Below are 15372 nucleotides of genomic sequence, written 5' to 3'. Positions count from 1 at the left end.
CTTTGAATGTTTTAAAGTGAACAATGACTTGAGTTTTTGAGATGTGCCAAAACCTAAAAAGCTTCCTGTGCTGCCTTTACAGTCATACCTCAGGTTGAATGTGCTTCAAGATGAGCTCAAAATGATGTCACGCGCAGAAGCAACGAAAAGCTATGCGCGTGTGCTCAGACGTGCCGTCACTAGTTACGTTTGCTTCTAGATGCGAAAGGGGCTCCAGAACGGATCCTGTTCGCATCTAGAGGTACCACTGTACAAGCAAAGCTGTGAAAAAGTAGCCTTTGAAATACATCATCTTGCTCCTTAGTTTATATACATCTCAGATAAATTGACACAACACACGCTTCCTAGAATGGAGTCTATTTTGCTATCTCCCACAATAAGACATTTATTACATACATAACATTACTATCAAAAACAGGCAACAAACTTTCAATAATCACATTTGACAAATTATTGGGAAGAATTTGGAGGACAAGCAGTTGAAATGAAGAAAACTTGAATATTTAGTACCCTTTCCTGATACACAGAGAATGCTTTAGTGTCTTAACAGTAATTAATCCAAAAATCTTACATGTTAATGCACAGTAAGAGGACTACATATTTGTGTAATCTCATAATTTGCCAAGGTCTCTATGTCTGACTGCTGGGCAAGTTTCTTAGTCCTTAAACAGGAGCCTTCAGCCAGAGGAGTAGCCTTTTAAGATTTCTAGGAAATTAAATAGTGCCTACTTCTCTATGGATGTTACTAAAATAATACTCTCTTGTTCACTCATCAAAAATGTGATTGCCAAGGAGAGGAGTATAAAGACTAACATACTTTAAGGGTGAGATTTGTGACATGCATACATCAACTGGGTTTTTATATAGCAGTTGTGCATTAGGTCATTCCTGAACTCGTGGCCTTCATGCCCAGCACAGTCTTGGGACATTCTGGTAAGGGAAGTCTTCACTGACAAGAGGATTGTATCAGATTAATTAAAAGAAGTTACCCTATGCTTTCATTTCAAATCTCAACAAATGTACTAGTACCAGTTTGATGGTGGTTTTATTTTACATCAATAAGAGAACCTACAGCATAACTGCTTTAATGAACCAAGTATCTTAAATGAACAGTTTTGGAATATGGAACATACTTTTAGGAGCAGCTAGTATAAAAAGTATCAACATCAGTGGTTTGAATATAAAAAATTTATTTAAAGTCAGAGTATGCAACAAATAAAACCTACAGAACACAGATTTCCCCATCACAATCTGTTGCTTACCAAATAATGGGAAAACACATTCCTTCAGTCATTATAAAGTTTTCAATACAAAAGAAATTAAGTTTTGTAAGAAAGTCTAGTAGACCAGGTACTGTTTCCTTCCAATATGCTTCACAGACACAATGCCACTCTTCAATACATTCCACGCCATCCACCGCCTCCCATGTTGCCTTGTCCATAGTATCCACCGCTATTTCCACTGCCACGACCTAGAAAGTAACAATAGTTACCCCACATTTGTTTAAAATGAAATACACATGAACTTCATCATTAGCATGCAACTCTTTCTCTATATGGTTTCTGTGCATGCAAACGATACAGCATTCTTGTTCCCGTGTTAACAAATACTTTAGAAGACAATGAACCTTTGCATTATAAAAAGAAACCATTTGCCTACCTACTTAAGACTTACCATAGCCACCCAAGCCATCAGGAGTACCATATCCTCCGCTGTAACTGCTGCCCATTCCCATTCTTCCAACAGAACCATAACCAACTTGATCTAGAAAAAATGTTCACTGTTGTTAGAATATCCAGAGGCTAGATATCTTTTAAGTTTTAATTAAAAATGTAAAATCAAGCATACCCATTCCATCTCTGCCGTAACCTCCCATTCCAGAACCACCTCCAGCAGTTGAATTAAGAAACAGCTCAATGTATCGATGTTCTTTAAAACAAACAAACAAACATAAGAAATAAACACCCATAACTGAAAAGGTAATTAATGTGGATTCATAATTATGTACATGCAGCAAGGGAGTAATTTACAAAGTGCTTTCTGCCTGGCACACTGAATAGACTATAGCACCTTTCCATACAAATGGATACTCAAGAAAGGGTTGAAAGGTCAGCAGATGTGGCTTCGTGAACAACTTGTTCAATACTTGCAAGTATAGACTCCTTTAAAAACTCTGATGTAATCAAATCTTTTAAACAACATTCTTAAGACGTGTAAAGCTCAGGCATGCTAATCCTAAAAGAAGTGATACTGGATTGTCTATGTTAGCATTTCATGTAACATGAAAGATTGCTTCCTTTCTTGGCTTTTTTGAAAAATCAGCTGTTAAGTGGAAATTAAAACTAAACTAAAATATGCAAGCAGCTTGGATATTCAATGAACTACAAAGGCAGCAATCCTGAGCTTTCAACAGCTCCAATGGTTGCTATAACTTACGCATATGATTTTTATCTTTCAACATGGCAGTCACTGCATCTTCGTGTGTTACAAATTCTACATCAGCTTCTCCCGTTGCTCTTCCATCTGCTCCAATGTCAATGTGAACTCTTATAGGTGTCAATGGTGAGAAAAACTAAAAGTGAGCAATAGTAAGTTACCACTTGCAGGAACTTTCTCATATTGAAACAACAGTTATCTTAAGCATATAATGACCATTTCACGTGCTTTATCCGGGATGTCACACTCCTGCCTGCATTTACACTAATGATGCAAACCTTCAGTTTTTCCTCATTTGTTTTGAGCAACTATCATTAAAAAATAATTTGCCATCTTTTCTAATCTACATAGTCACTGCAGTTGATATTGTTTAACAGTTAACAGTCAGAAACACTTGCTGATTTACTGTGAGTCATCAAGTGATCTATTAGTACACCCTGACCACATTCGGCTTAGCTGTTATTTTTCTCCCCATTTGAAGATTTCAGATCATTTACAGCTGCAGCTGCTAGAATTTATATTAAACCCAAGGTTTTTTAAAATTAGAATCATAGAATCATAGAGTTGGAAAAGACCACAAGGGCCATCGAGTCCAACCCCCTGCCAAGCAGGAAACACCATCAGAGCACTCCTGACATATGGTTGTCAAGCCTCTGCTTAAAGACCTCCAAAGTAGGAGACTCCACCACACTCCTTGGCAGCAAATTCCACTGTCGAACAGCTCTTACTGTCAGGAAGTTCTTCCTAATGTTTAGGTGGAATCTTCTTTCTTGTAGTTTGGATCCATTGCTCCGTGTCCGCTTCTCTGGAGCAGCAGAAAACAACCTTTCTCCCTCCTCTATGTGACATCCTTTTATATATTTGAACATGGCTATCATATCACCCCTTAACCTCCTCTTCTCCAGGCTAAACATGCCCAGCTCCCTTAGCCGTTCCTCATAAGGCATCGTTTCCAGGCCTTGACCATTTTGGTTGCCCTCCTCTGGACATGTTCCAGTTTGTCAGTGTCCTTCTTGAATTGTGGTGCCCAGAACTGGACACAGTACTCCAGGTGTGGTCTGACCAGAGCAGAATACAGTGGCACTATTACTTCCCTTGATCTAGATGCTATACTCCTATTGATGCAGCCCAGAATTGCATTGGCTTTTTTAGCTGCCGCGTCACACTGTTGGCTCATGTCAAGTTTGTGGTCAACCAAGACTCCTAGATCCTTTTCACATGTACTGCTCTCAAGCCAGGTGTCCCCCATCTTGTATTTGTGCCTCTCATTTTTTTTGCCCAAGTGCAATACTTTACATTTCTCCCTGTTAAAATTCATCTTGTTTGTTTTTGCCCAGTTCTCTAATCTGTCAAGGTCGTTTTGAAGTGTGATCCTGTCCTCTGGGGTGTTAGCCACCCCTCCCAGTTTGGTGTCATCTGCAAATTTGATCAGGATGCCCTTGAGTCCATCATCCAAGTCGTTGATAAAGATGTTGAATAAGACCGGGCCCAAGACAGAACCCTGTGGCACCCCACTAGTCACTCTTCTCCAGGATGAAGAGGAACCATTGATGAGCACCCTTTGGGTTCGGTCAGTCAGCCAGTTACAAATCCACTGAGTGGTAGCATAGTCAAGACCGCATTTTACCAGCTTCTTTACAAGAATATCATGGGGCACCTTGTCAAATGCCTAAATTAAAATACCCTGTTTGCATCTCAATTGCTATAAATTATTTTGAAAAAAATAGCCATTAGAGCATTACAGTAATTTCATCATATCTTCAGGAACTACTTTCAAGTTGAGCCCGTCTGTTACTGCTGCAACAGTGAACTACTTTGATTGTTAAAGAGTCAGACCAGATTCTTAAACTCTTAAGATCTTTGTTTCAACCAGGAAAATTTGTTTACAATGCTTACATTGGCAATATCGTTTTCTGTTGCTCGAAATGGCAGTCCTCTCATGTGAACAAAGTGACCACCATGAAAGCCTGAGCTGGCATCTCCTGCTCCACCATAGCCGTGGCCTCCCATTCCTAAAACACAAAAGATTCAATAAATGTATGATTTAATAAAGATGTGCACATGCATTCCCAATATGTGTTTACTCCCCCTTGAAATTGTACTAGGTTATACACTAGAAAAATCCTACTCTGGTTTAACTTTCACTAGGACCTTTTTGGTTCCTTCCATGCCAAATAATTACACACACACCCATTCTGACATGTAAAACAGTAGGTTTCCAACCACAGTGGTACCTCGGTTTTGAATGCCTCCATAGTCAAAACATTTTGGAACTCGAATGCTGAAAACCCAGAAATAAATGCCTCGGTTTTCGAATGCGCCTCAGAAGTTGAACAGGAAACGTGGCTTCCGTATTGAGGCCTCTGCTTTCAGTTTTTGAACGTTTTGGAACTCGAACAGACTTCCGGAACAGATTACGTTCGAAAACCGAGGTACCGAGGTACATGCTGGGACTGACAATTTTAAAGCAGTGCACAGTATGTCTCCAACTTCAAAATAACCTGAGGAATTCAAAACAACCCCTCAGCTCTAAAAAATACCCTACTTAACAATAAAAAGTGGTTCTTTTTTCTTTGCCTTGGGAGCCAGTGAGACAGCCTGATGGTTGAGGAACAATACTATAAAACTTTTAAATCTTACCTCTACCATCTCTCATTCTGTCATCATAGCCATCATTTCCATAGCCATAATTGTTATAGCCACCATACTCATCAAAGCCACCATATCCTGTGAGATTTAAGAAGTGGACATACCATGAAATGGTCTTTTAAAAATTCAGCTGTTATCACTGTGCATATAATCAGTACCTCTTGACATCAAATATATAAACAAGTTTCTATTTATAAAGTTGTCAGGCTCAAAGACATGCAAACCAAGTTTCATCCACATTTAAAATCTCATTTCAGATGCCTCTCCATACCTTTTCAATCTTTAGTCACACGGCTGGTAAAAAAACTGATAGGTATCCAGATTTCAGACTTGGTATGTATTATAATTACTGTCATTTCTGTATTTCTTGACAAAACGTCAGGAACGTGAAAATGACAAGAGCCTGTGGTCATTAGATACACATACCACCGTCATATCCACCACCTCCTCGACGCATTCTGTCATACATACTTCCACGCCCAGCTCCATAATAACCCCCTCTTCCTCCCATTGGTCTATCATAGGGTCCAGGTCGCTGTCCCATCATTCTTCGTGGTGGGTCATAGAATCCTCGGATTTCACTCTTACTACTTTTGAAGATCTCAATATATCTGAGTAAAAAAAGATTTTCAATGTACAAAAGTAAGAATACACATATGTGATGTCTGGTAAAAAAATACAGTAACAAGTTGCACAAATGCTCTGAATTCTATATCTAGATACACTTTCAATAAAAGTGTACGCTGTTTTTTCAAGCATCACTTAAATTTTAGGAAATGTAAATGCAAAAGCAAGCATTTTAAGTTATATATTTTACTGTCTAAGAATTCTAACTGCATTTTAAATACAACAAATTTCTGAATCACACTCCCCCCCTGCCCCAGTAATAAATTCTTTGAAAAATCTCTGGCTATCATAGAACACCCTCCACAAAAATTGAAATATCCTAATTTTAGCAATCTACATAGTATTACCATTTCCCCCTCCCACCAAATCTACTATACTTCCCAAGTTACTTAGGGTGATTGTAAGGTTGTTGTTTTTAAATAGCCAGTTACTTTATGCTCCCCAACCCCCCAAAAGCAAAACTGACCCCCAACCCCCCGAATAACACCATCCCAAACTCTCCATCCCCACCTGTGCCCTATTCTTTCCTTGTGTTTCCCCAGAGCTTTTTCTGCTATCTCCTTTGAAGCAAACTGCACGAAGGCCTCCCCTGTGCTTCTCCCCTGGTAGTCCAGCGTCAATGTTATCCCATTTGGCACGATTTCCAACCCTTTAACCCAAGGACAAATAACCCCATCAAGGGGAAGAGTGTTAAAGTCTGAAACATTCCCATCTGTAGAAAATACTTAAAGCAAATCTACACAAATGCAAGAACATAGCTTAGCTTCCCCCTCCCCTACCTAACCCAAATACACACGCTAAAGATCTTTCATTAAACTTTATGGGTTTAGATATTCTATTACTGTCTCTTTGTTCAGACTACACAGCAACAGCTACATCACAAAGGCCCTCCTATACTGCATGATGTAATAACTACATACTCCAAATTCTGATTCATAGCAAGGTATCTAAATGGGTAAATTTTATATCCTACACTGCCAATGCAATCTCTTGATTAGTAGTATTTTAACACAGAATACCAAAAATTAGCAATCTAAATGTTAAACTGATTCCCCCCTCCCCCCCTGAAATAGTCAATATAAATTAAACTATTTCAAATATCAATCTTGCAGACATAGAAACACTGAAAGTCACTTGACATTAACACTAGAGCTACCTTGAAAGAACTGAACGATCTCCTCCTTGCTGCAGCCAAATGGCAGACCACGCAATCGTACTGTTCCATCACTAGATGAATCATTTGGACCATTATGTTTCCCAGCCCAGTCCATTTTGCTGTTTAAAATCAAACACCATAAAAAACATAAACAGCAAATTTAGCATTTGAGAATCATGATTCACCCCCACCCCTTCCTAAGCAGGACTGTATTCATTAGCAGTATCTTGAAACATGCTCAGACATTGATTGAAGCATAATGCTGTGATAAGTTACAACTGCCGTTGTCTAGAACTCATTCAGTACAACTAGCATGACCTGCTCATGCAGCCTGCCACATATCTACTCTCAATACCTCAGGTTCTCAAAAGAGATGCACTATCTATGAAGACAAATTCTACTGCTTGGAAAAGTGCAAATGACTCCCCAACACCTCTCACATTAGCTCAGCCATGCACTGGCCCAATCAGTACATATAACCAATCATTGCAATCGATGCTATTCTTTAATTCATAGTGCTGCAGGCTGGTTAAGCCATTGAACTATTTTCTAAAATGCATATGGACTACTACATGCACACTTCTCTCCACTGTTAGCACACAAGCCACTTCCACATCTCTCTCCAATGCCAGCTAGAAGAGCCAAGGCAATATTCCTGTAGAGATTCCCAGAAACAGGAGTTCTGACAACTAAGAGAGGCAGTGAATGGGAAGCAGGAATGGCATGGGGGTTAATGAGCACAGGATAAAATTCAGTAAACTGGGAAAGTGGAGCAGGGTGGTGGTACACAAGATAGAATGACCAGCAAGACAGAATGACAGCAAAGTAGAGAGAGGCAAGCCAAAGGTTTATTTTTAACAGGACTTTATGGCTGCCATGCATACTTTTTCAATGTGAAAAGGTAAGGTATATTTTAATAAATAAAATTAATTTAAAAATGGAGTAATAGTAAATAGGGCAGGAATTAGGAACTACATGCATTTATGTTTTGGGAAATTCTGAAAGGGACTCATTCATTATGCAACTTGGAGATGCATACTATGAAAACCTCAAATGTAATATAAATTCTCCAAAAATGATGTAGTTCAACTCACTAAGAAGCTGTAATGATTATAAAATAATTTAATTTTATATTAGTTGCCAGTTGATGGGCAAGAACCATTTAATTTAGGTTGAAACTCACTCTACTACTATAGGAAGGCACATCTTCCCCAGTTTAGTCAAGTCCTGCCTAAGAACAGATAGGACTCTGAGGCAAGGCTGGAGTCCTACAGAAGCCAATGTAAGAAGTTTTCTTCCATTCCTCCCCACTACCTAAAAAAAAAGACTACAGGCACTGAGAGGAAGAAAAATTCCTAACAAAGAACCGAATTCCCCATTGTACACATCTGAGGAAAAAACTTTTCAAAAAGAGGAAAAGGGGCATTATTGGGTCTGCTCGCTCTCACACACAGAAGGTCTCAGACGACATGCAAGAAATTCCTTCTTTTAAGCACAGGGAGGCTAAATGGCACACTGCAAGTGCCATCTCAGAACCTCATGCTTTCATGGGGAAGATGGTCTTACCTAAGGATATATCCCAACAGGCAGCACAGCAAAAGATTCAGCAAAGGTAAGACAGTGAAAAAGCAGACAAAGTCACAACTGCCATTACTGAAGCCAAAGCTGTTCCAAGCAGCAATACAATTCCTACAATCTATTCCCCTCAAAACTGGGCAAGTTCTGCAGCTAGCAAGCCTTTTGCTCCTGTGCACCTCAAATCCAGCCCCAACCTCTGCTCTGCTTCTGCAGCATCTGAGAAAGTCAATCATTGAGGAAGAGAATGTTGCAATCAGGTACTGGCAGGAGCACCTATTTAAATTGGATGTCCCTCCTCAATCCTCTAGTAAAAGCTTCTAAAAATCTTCAGCAGCAGGAACAAGAAGAAAAGTCTGAAACTTAAAATTCCGTGTGCTCCCCATAGCAAGAGAGGAAAGCATGCCCATTTCTAACCCAAGCCTTTTTGACCAATCAATGAGCAAGAAATGGAGCAACCCTAGGGAGGGATAATTTACCAGCCCTGCTAGAGCAGACGCCAGAGAAGAGTTTGCCCCATGGAAGTCCCATGAGGTGTCCCTCTCAGCCATCCCAGTTACAACATTCTCTAATGCATCAATGGGCTGGCAGTTACGTTCATATCTCCCCACCCCATGATAACCAAACCCTTCATTAAGGAATTTACTGCAGAGGTCTTAGACTCTCTGCAATTATTTTTCATGTCTATGACTTACTATGTCTCCTTTGCTGTCTATATTAGGAGACTATGGATCTGAAACTGAAGTCTGACATAGCCACTTGGAAGGTGAAAATCTATTTAGAGACCCATTTGAACACATTCTTCCTAGGAGAGACCAAGGATAAGAAAAAGGCATTTCTTTTGCAACCCAAGCAGGAAATGCCTCCCAAGTGGTAAATTAACATTACACTTATCCTTCCATTTGTTCCCAGTATCCAGACCAAGAGAGGTCCAGGGGCAGGGATAGCCTTAGAGACAAAGCTGTCAGTTTCACATCAGGAAGGCTCAAGTGATTCAACAAATACTGGAAGCCTCCTAACCACAGCCGAATGGGTCTTTAGCTTAACCCTAAATGTCTTCCTCTCTCCATACCCATCAGAGCATAACATACGAGCCTTGACAGTATTCTACATGAAGTGTGGCCAGAAATTATGCAATAACCCTGCAGTGGTTTCTGCTAAATTTCCATAACCAAGCAGTCAGGGAATGACCTGTACTGGTCATTTAGGTGTTTCTCTTTTTCTGGTGGACTTTTAATCTACAGGGGCCAACTGATAATGAAACCACAGCAGATCTGCATAAAATAGGCTAGCCTCACACAGCCAGATGTAGCAGGAAGACAGCACAGATATGTTCTACAAAGCACAAACTAGTGGGAACCTTGCTTTTAAAAAAATTCTTCTTGAAGTACAAGGTCACTATGAAAGTGGAGTGGTTCTTTGGGAAACACCTATCCAACAGATTATGGACACACAGAGTAATCAGTTCTGAACCTCTTCACACCTCAACTGACCCACAATATCAACAGATTATTCACCAGCTCCTCTGCACAGCAGAAGCAGTGGCCAAGAAGACGGCTATACATATCCTGCCCTCCATTTCTCTTATTTCCTAGAGTCTCTCCTTGCACTGTTTTCTGATTTCCAAAGGCTGAATCAATCAAAAAATGCAGCAAGGAGAGGACAGAGCTAAAAGCCCCATATAGCCAGAGCACATAGATCTCCAGGTCTCCACTAACAGATAGATACAACTCCATGGTTGCCCATAAATCTATTTCAGGGCTCAGTATTCTATTACAAACCATGGTTCAGTTTGCATGGAGAAAAAAATGAGCAGAATATCCCCCAACTTAACTATTCTAACAAGATTTTTCTAATATGGCAGCTAAATATACCCTTTACAGATTTTTATGGGACCTTTATTTGAACCCATGACCAAGTACCCCTTCAATGAGCTTTTGCTCAGGACTGTATTCCTAGTGGTAGTGCCTTCAGTCTTCACAAGTTTCAGCAATAGCACCAGTTAACAGTTTTTTCCGCATCTTTAATTAGAGCAAGGTGAGCCCTAGATTTTTTAATTGCTCACAATGGGGCATATTATACAGACGGAGGAATCCTTGGGGGTGGGATTAGGTGTAAGTACTCAAATTCACTTCAGCCAATTGGCTGATACTGTATTATAAAAGTAAATGCAGCAAAAGCAATAAAACCTCAGTCCCAGTTTGGTAAAGATGCTGAAAAACATTCTGAAACAACAGAAGACTCCTGACTTGGATACACTACTCTTGGACAGTTGAAAATAACATGCTCTTTCGCACCAGCTCAAAGAAATAAGTTATCACTATTACATTTTATTTTTTTATGTTGGCAGAGCACTTTACTGTTTCCAAATCCTAGGGGTTGGAGTCATATATTATTTGCTTACAGTGTTTCTTACCCAGCTTTTCAACAAGTGATCTGCAAAGTGCCTATCAGTTATAAAAACCAACAGAAGTATAATAGCTTAAATATTTCTAAAAATAAACACAGAGGAGCAGAAGAAAAGAACTGGTACTCCTAGGTTACAAACCCTTTCTTTCCCGCAATCCTCTGTTGTCCTGTTCTGTTTAGGACTCACAATGCTAATACGCTTAAGTACTTAGTGAGGTGAACTGGAATTTTTCCCTTTTAAATAGAAAAGGTTTCCACTAGTATATTTTTCTGTTGAAAGTTTTCCACTTTGAAAAATGCATTGTTTCACAAAACAATTAGTGACATAATGAATGAACAAAGCACAAGTCAATTTGAAATGCATATAAAAAAGAGTCAATTCTAAAATCAAAACAGTGGTTAACTTTTTCCAGCTGCTACTCCTAGGAAGCACATATTTTTCTTCAAGCAATCTACAATTTGTAAGTTAACTGTTTTCAATGTATTTGTTTCCCCGGCCTAAATAAAATCTAAATAATATTGAATTGTCATGTCTTAAAATATTTAGAAGTATTCCAATAAAAATAATTTTCAAGTAAAGCTTATGAGCCTACTCAAAAATATGTCTCAGTGACAGGACTGCAGTCTTAACCACAGTAAGGTTGCAATCCTATACGTACTACTTAATGGAGCTACACTGAACTCAATGTGGGATGTAATCCACTGGGAGCAGTCAAGTACAACATTCCTTGTTTTGCTAGAGTGGACATGCAAGGGAATGTTTGGTCCAGCCAGTTGAAGCTTCCTGGCCTGGAGCATCCTTCCTTGCATGTGACTAGTACGTGGGAATGACCTCTCCAGACCTGATAAAAAGCCAAGTCATGCTGCTACCTTCCTATTTTCGACATTCCTGCTCGTCCTGCCTGCTTCCTGCATCACCTGGACTGGACTGCTGGCTGCCACAGCAGTTCCCCAGGTTATCTCCCATATGGGGTAAACTTGTCTGTACGTGTTTGTAACTTTAAGCCTAAAGCCTGCCTTCAGGGATCACACTGTGTTCTGCCTGATCATGAGTAAAACTACTTTTTGTTACTTACGAATAAGACTGTGGTGTCTTTATTCTTTTATGAGGGATTCAAAAGGGGTCTTACCAGGAATATTAGAACATATCTCAATCTGGACAAGCCAGATTGAATTGCTTATTGTCTTAAGAAACTCACATGAGTTTGCAACCAGCTTTCTGCTGTGTGAGACAGGGAATGCACTCTGCTAAGTGAAGACTTTGCTAAGTGAAGAAACTTTCTAGCGCAGGTTAGGAAGGATATTAATAAACAATATATCTCCCCTGCCACCCTCAACATTCCCACACTCAGTGGGACTCACTTCTCAGTAGACATTTTTATGATTACACTATATGCAATTTATTGCATGTTTTTCTGTACTAAAATATTTCAGTTCAGATAATTTTGCCACCTCAAAGCAGTTTGCAGGTATTTACACATTTAAAATTAACATCACATTAAAAATAAACTAACAGTGTTCTCAGTGTTATGAGTGCTGGTCCATATGTAGCCAGAATAGCACTACCCAAGGGAGGTATTAGTATCCTCAGAAAAACCCTGAGGTTTGTAAAAGTACAAAACCACTACCACCACCTCAGGGAAGATAAACTGTGTATAGAATGCTGACCAATTGCTGGGAAGGGAAAATTTGGGAGTGGAAGAGAGTGGCTGGAACACTCTGCACTGCAACATTTTGTTGCAAGTTCCAATTATCCAATTCAATTTTTTTATGAAAATCCCACTCTGTACTTAACAATGTTTGCTTTATTCCTTCTCTTCCTGGTGCATGGCTTACCTTTTCAGAAAAAGGTATAACTCTAGTTCACCAAATTCTATACTGTGCCCATCAACCTTTGCCCCCAGACTATTATTCATTTGCGTTTTACATCTACTGATCTCTTCAGTGTAATCCTTTGTATGTTTATTTAGATGTAAATCCTACTGTTTTAAATGGAATTTACTCCTATGCAAACATATGGTTGTTGTCATGCTTGCTGTCTAAGCTGTCAGAACATCAATCTTGTAGTCTGGAAGTGATTATACCTCTTCTGGAAAAGAAGGGTGCATCTTTCCTATGTTTCCTGCTTGAAAAAGATGAAAGATGAGCTTTATCTTTAACAACCACAACCATCCAGTATGAAACTCCAGGTGTTTTTCCCCTCAAAAAGTTCTCTTGCAGGCTAATCCTAAAAATCCACCTAAGTTGCTACAGTGTAATACTGTCAAGAACAGCACCACTATAACCTGTAGCCTCCACTATGTGCTTTAAGATAACCTGCAGTGCACAGAATTGTGCAGATTTCCTTTTATCCTAGGGACAGAACAGTGATTAAATCATCCAGAGACTTTAGAATTTGGCTACAATAAGCCAGAGAGTCCATTTTGCAATATGGTAAACAGGAGCAAAATGGAGATACTAGTAAACAACACTAGTAAGCATTTCCCTCTTTTAGCACCTACCGGCATTAGTCTGCTTTTCATTTTTAATTCTAGGATTCTGAACTACACAGAAATTTGACCAGATTTACAGAACAAGATAATTGATATATTGCCATATGATCCCGCACAATAGTATGTAAGGTAATCTCTCATGGAACAACATTTGCATGCTCGTGTATGAAAGTTTTTAAAGCTGAGAAAGTTCTTCAGACATCAAAAAAATAAGACTTTCTACTTGAAGACCTCTGCATAGTCTTAACAGTAGTTAAGCCAAATATTATTTATCAAAGTAATGCGATTAAATTAGAGAAAACTAACAGTATGATCCTGTGCATGTTTACTCATAAGTCTCACTGTGTTCTATGGAACTTACTAACTGTGCATCCAACTGCAGCCTAGGTTATCTAGTGGCACATTTGGAAATCTTCCCACTTTAAAAAAATCCCACTGCATGAAAGATATGTATCATTTGGGAAAACAGGTATTACTTTTTTAAATTGCCCTGGAACCATCTTTTATAGATATATTAATATTCACTATAGGTAACCAAACTAAGTGAGAGAAGCTATGTTTCCCAAAACTGTAACAGAACCTATGTAGGCATGAACACAAAGACATGATTTCTTGACATAAATGACTTTAGTACTGTCATTTTTGAACATGTTCAAAATCTGTCCATGTAAGCAGCTATGTATTTCAAGTGTCTTGTACAGCGATTACATTACCTACTCTATCCTTTACCTTATTTCTGTTTTCAAAAGTAGATTAGCTGTAGAAATGACCTAGGTCAAATGCCTCATGTACAATCAACCAAAGTGTATTTTGGCTGATACACAGAAATATGTTGCATTACACAAAACGAAGAACTGCCACCCCTGCATTTATTATGAATCTTAAATCACAATGGCTTTCAGTACGGTATTGCCACTAACTGTGATGGTTGCAACGTTGCACCGATATAGCCTTAGTTTTACTAGCGCTTTCTGATTTAATCTGAGTGATGAATGAAATTTACCCTCTTACCCAAGCTTAAATGCTAATACATGCGTTTTCTCGGATGTAATTCCCAAGGACTACAATGGGGATCTTTCCCAAACAGCTGAGCAGTCAATCTCTTTACATCTCGTCATTAGTGAGCATGGCGAGGCGGGAGAGCCGGCACAGGAAACTCCCCCAACTATCAACAGCGCTACAACACTACGCTCAAATCCTTGCCCGACACGCACAGACCCATCGCGCAAGCGCGAACTACCTTGGGCAGAGGGGGCGTGGCAGATCAAAGAATGCCCGCTCTCAGAAAGGGGGGGGGAGGGGAAGAGTTAATCTCCGCCGGTTAAAACAGCCAAAGGAAGGCGTCGCCGTGCCTCTTTTTGTCAGGCCCGGGATGCCGTTGATCTGTCGTCCCTACCCTCGCTTCCTTGGCTGCACTAGTGCTGTTAGCTGCCAAGTCGCCGTTTGCGGCGAGCCGTTGGGCCACGAGCGCCAGCCCCAGGCTGAAGGGCACCTCGGCCTCCGGCAGGCGAACCAGTCGCCTCCCTGGCGCGCCGCCTCCGCTCTTCCCCCCCTCCTCCCCCGCCAAATCACCGCCACATTCAAAATGGCGGACGGAGAGAATAGAACCCTCGCTCTCTCTCGCGCGCGGAAGCCACCGCTTAACCCTTCCCTTCCCTCCCCCGTTTATCCCGCCACCTGACCCAAGGCTGAATTTCTCAGGGAACCGAGAAGGCGGGTCCGCCCACCTCGGCTCGTACTTTCCCGGCGCATCGGCGACGGAGTTGCCCGACCTCTCTCCCCCGCCACCCCACTCACCGGCAACACCTCACCCACTTCCCCAGGCGGTCGGCGCTAACGGCAGGGCTGAGACTCCCCCACAAAAGAACAAGGAAGCGCGCCTAACGGGCGGCTGACTAGCAGGCTACGCAGCTGAGGCAGACAGGATGGCGTCGCGGGCGGACGTATCGCGAGGAGACGCGGCGCCGGGGACGAGAATTTCGCTCGCGTCGCCTAGGTGCAGAGCGTGACGCATGCGCCGCGGAGGAG

At 40.7% G+C, this 15372-nt stretch overlaps 1 protein-coding gene across 18 annotated transcripts; it reads right to left on the bottom strand.

Moving 5' to 3' along the window:
* Positions 1 to 1173: 1173 nt before the first annotated feature.
* Positions 1174 to 15370, bottom strand: HNRNPH3 (heterogeneous nuclear ribonucleoprotein H3). Of its 18 annotated transcripts, none has more exons than XM_083502802.1 (10): positions 15142 to 15305; positions 6869 to 6987; positions 6223 to 6361; positions 5512 to 5696; positions 5077 to 5163; positions 4333 to 4448; positions 2437 to 2572; positions 1849 to 1929; positions 1675 to 1764; positions 1174 to 1471 (listed from the first exon to the last, which is right to left on the bottom strand). In XM_083502802.1, the coding sequence occupies exons 2-10, from the start codon at positions 6981 to 6983 to the stop codon at positions 1395 to 1397; spliced, it is 1026 nt and encodes a 341-aa protein (XP_083358928.1). In that variant the 5' UTR covers positions 6984 to 6987; positions 15142 to 15305; the 3' UTR covers positions 1174 to 1394. The 18 variants fall into 18 exon arrangements, with proteins under 18 accessions (XP_083358928.1, XP_083358941.1, XP_083358939.1 ...); XM_083502815.1 differs by having other exon boundaries at positions 5557 to 5696; positions 15241 to 15294; XM_083502813.1 differs by having other exon boundaries at positions 5557 to 5696; positions 15142 to 15289.
* Between the last annotated feature and the right edge of the window lie 2 nt (positions 15371 to 15372).

This window comes from Podarcis liolepis (assembly GCF_965112155.1).
Source record: "Podarcis liolepis genome assembly, chromosome: 5".
Taxonomy (NCBI): domain Eukaryota; kingdom Metazoa; phylum Chordata; class Lepidosauria; order Squamata; family Lacertidae; genus Podarcis; species Podarcis liolepis.
Note: the sequence above shows the minus strand (reverse complement) of the source record. Positions and strands in the feature narration are given on the sequence as shown.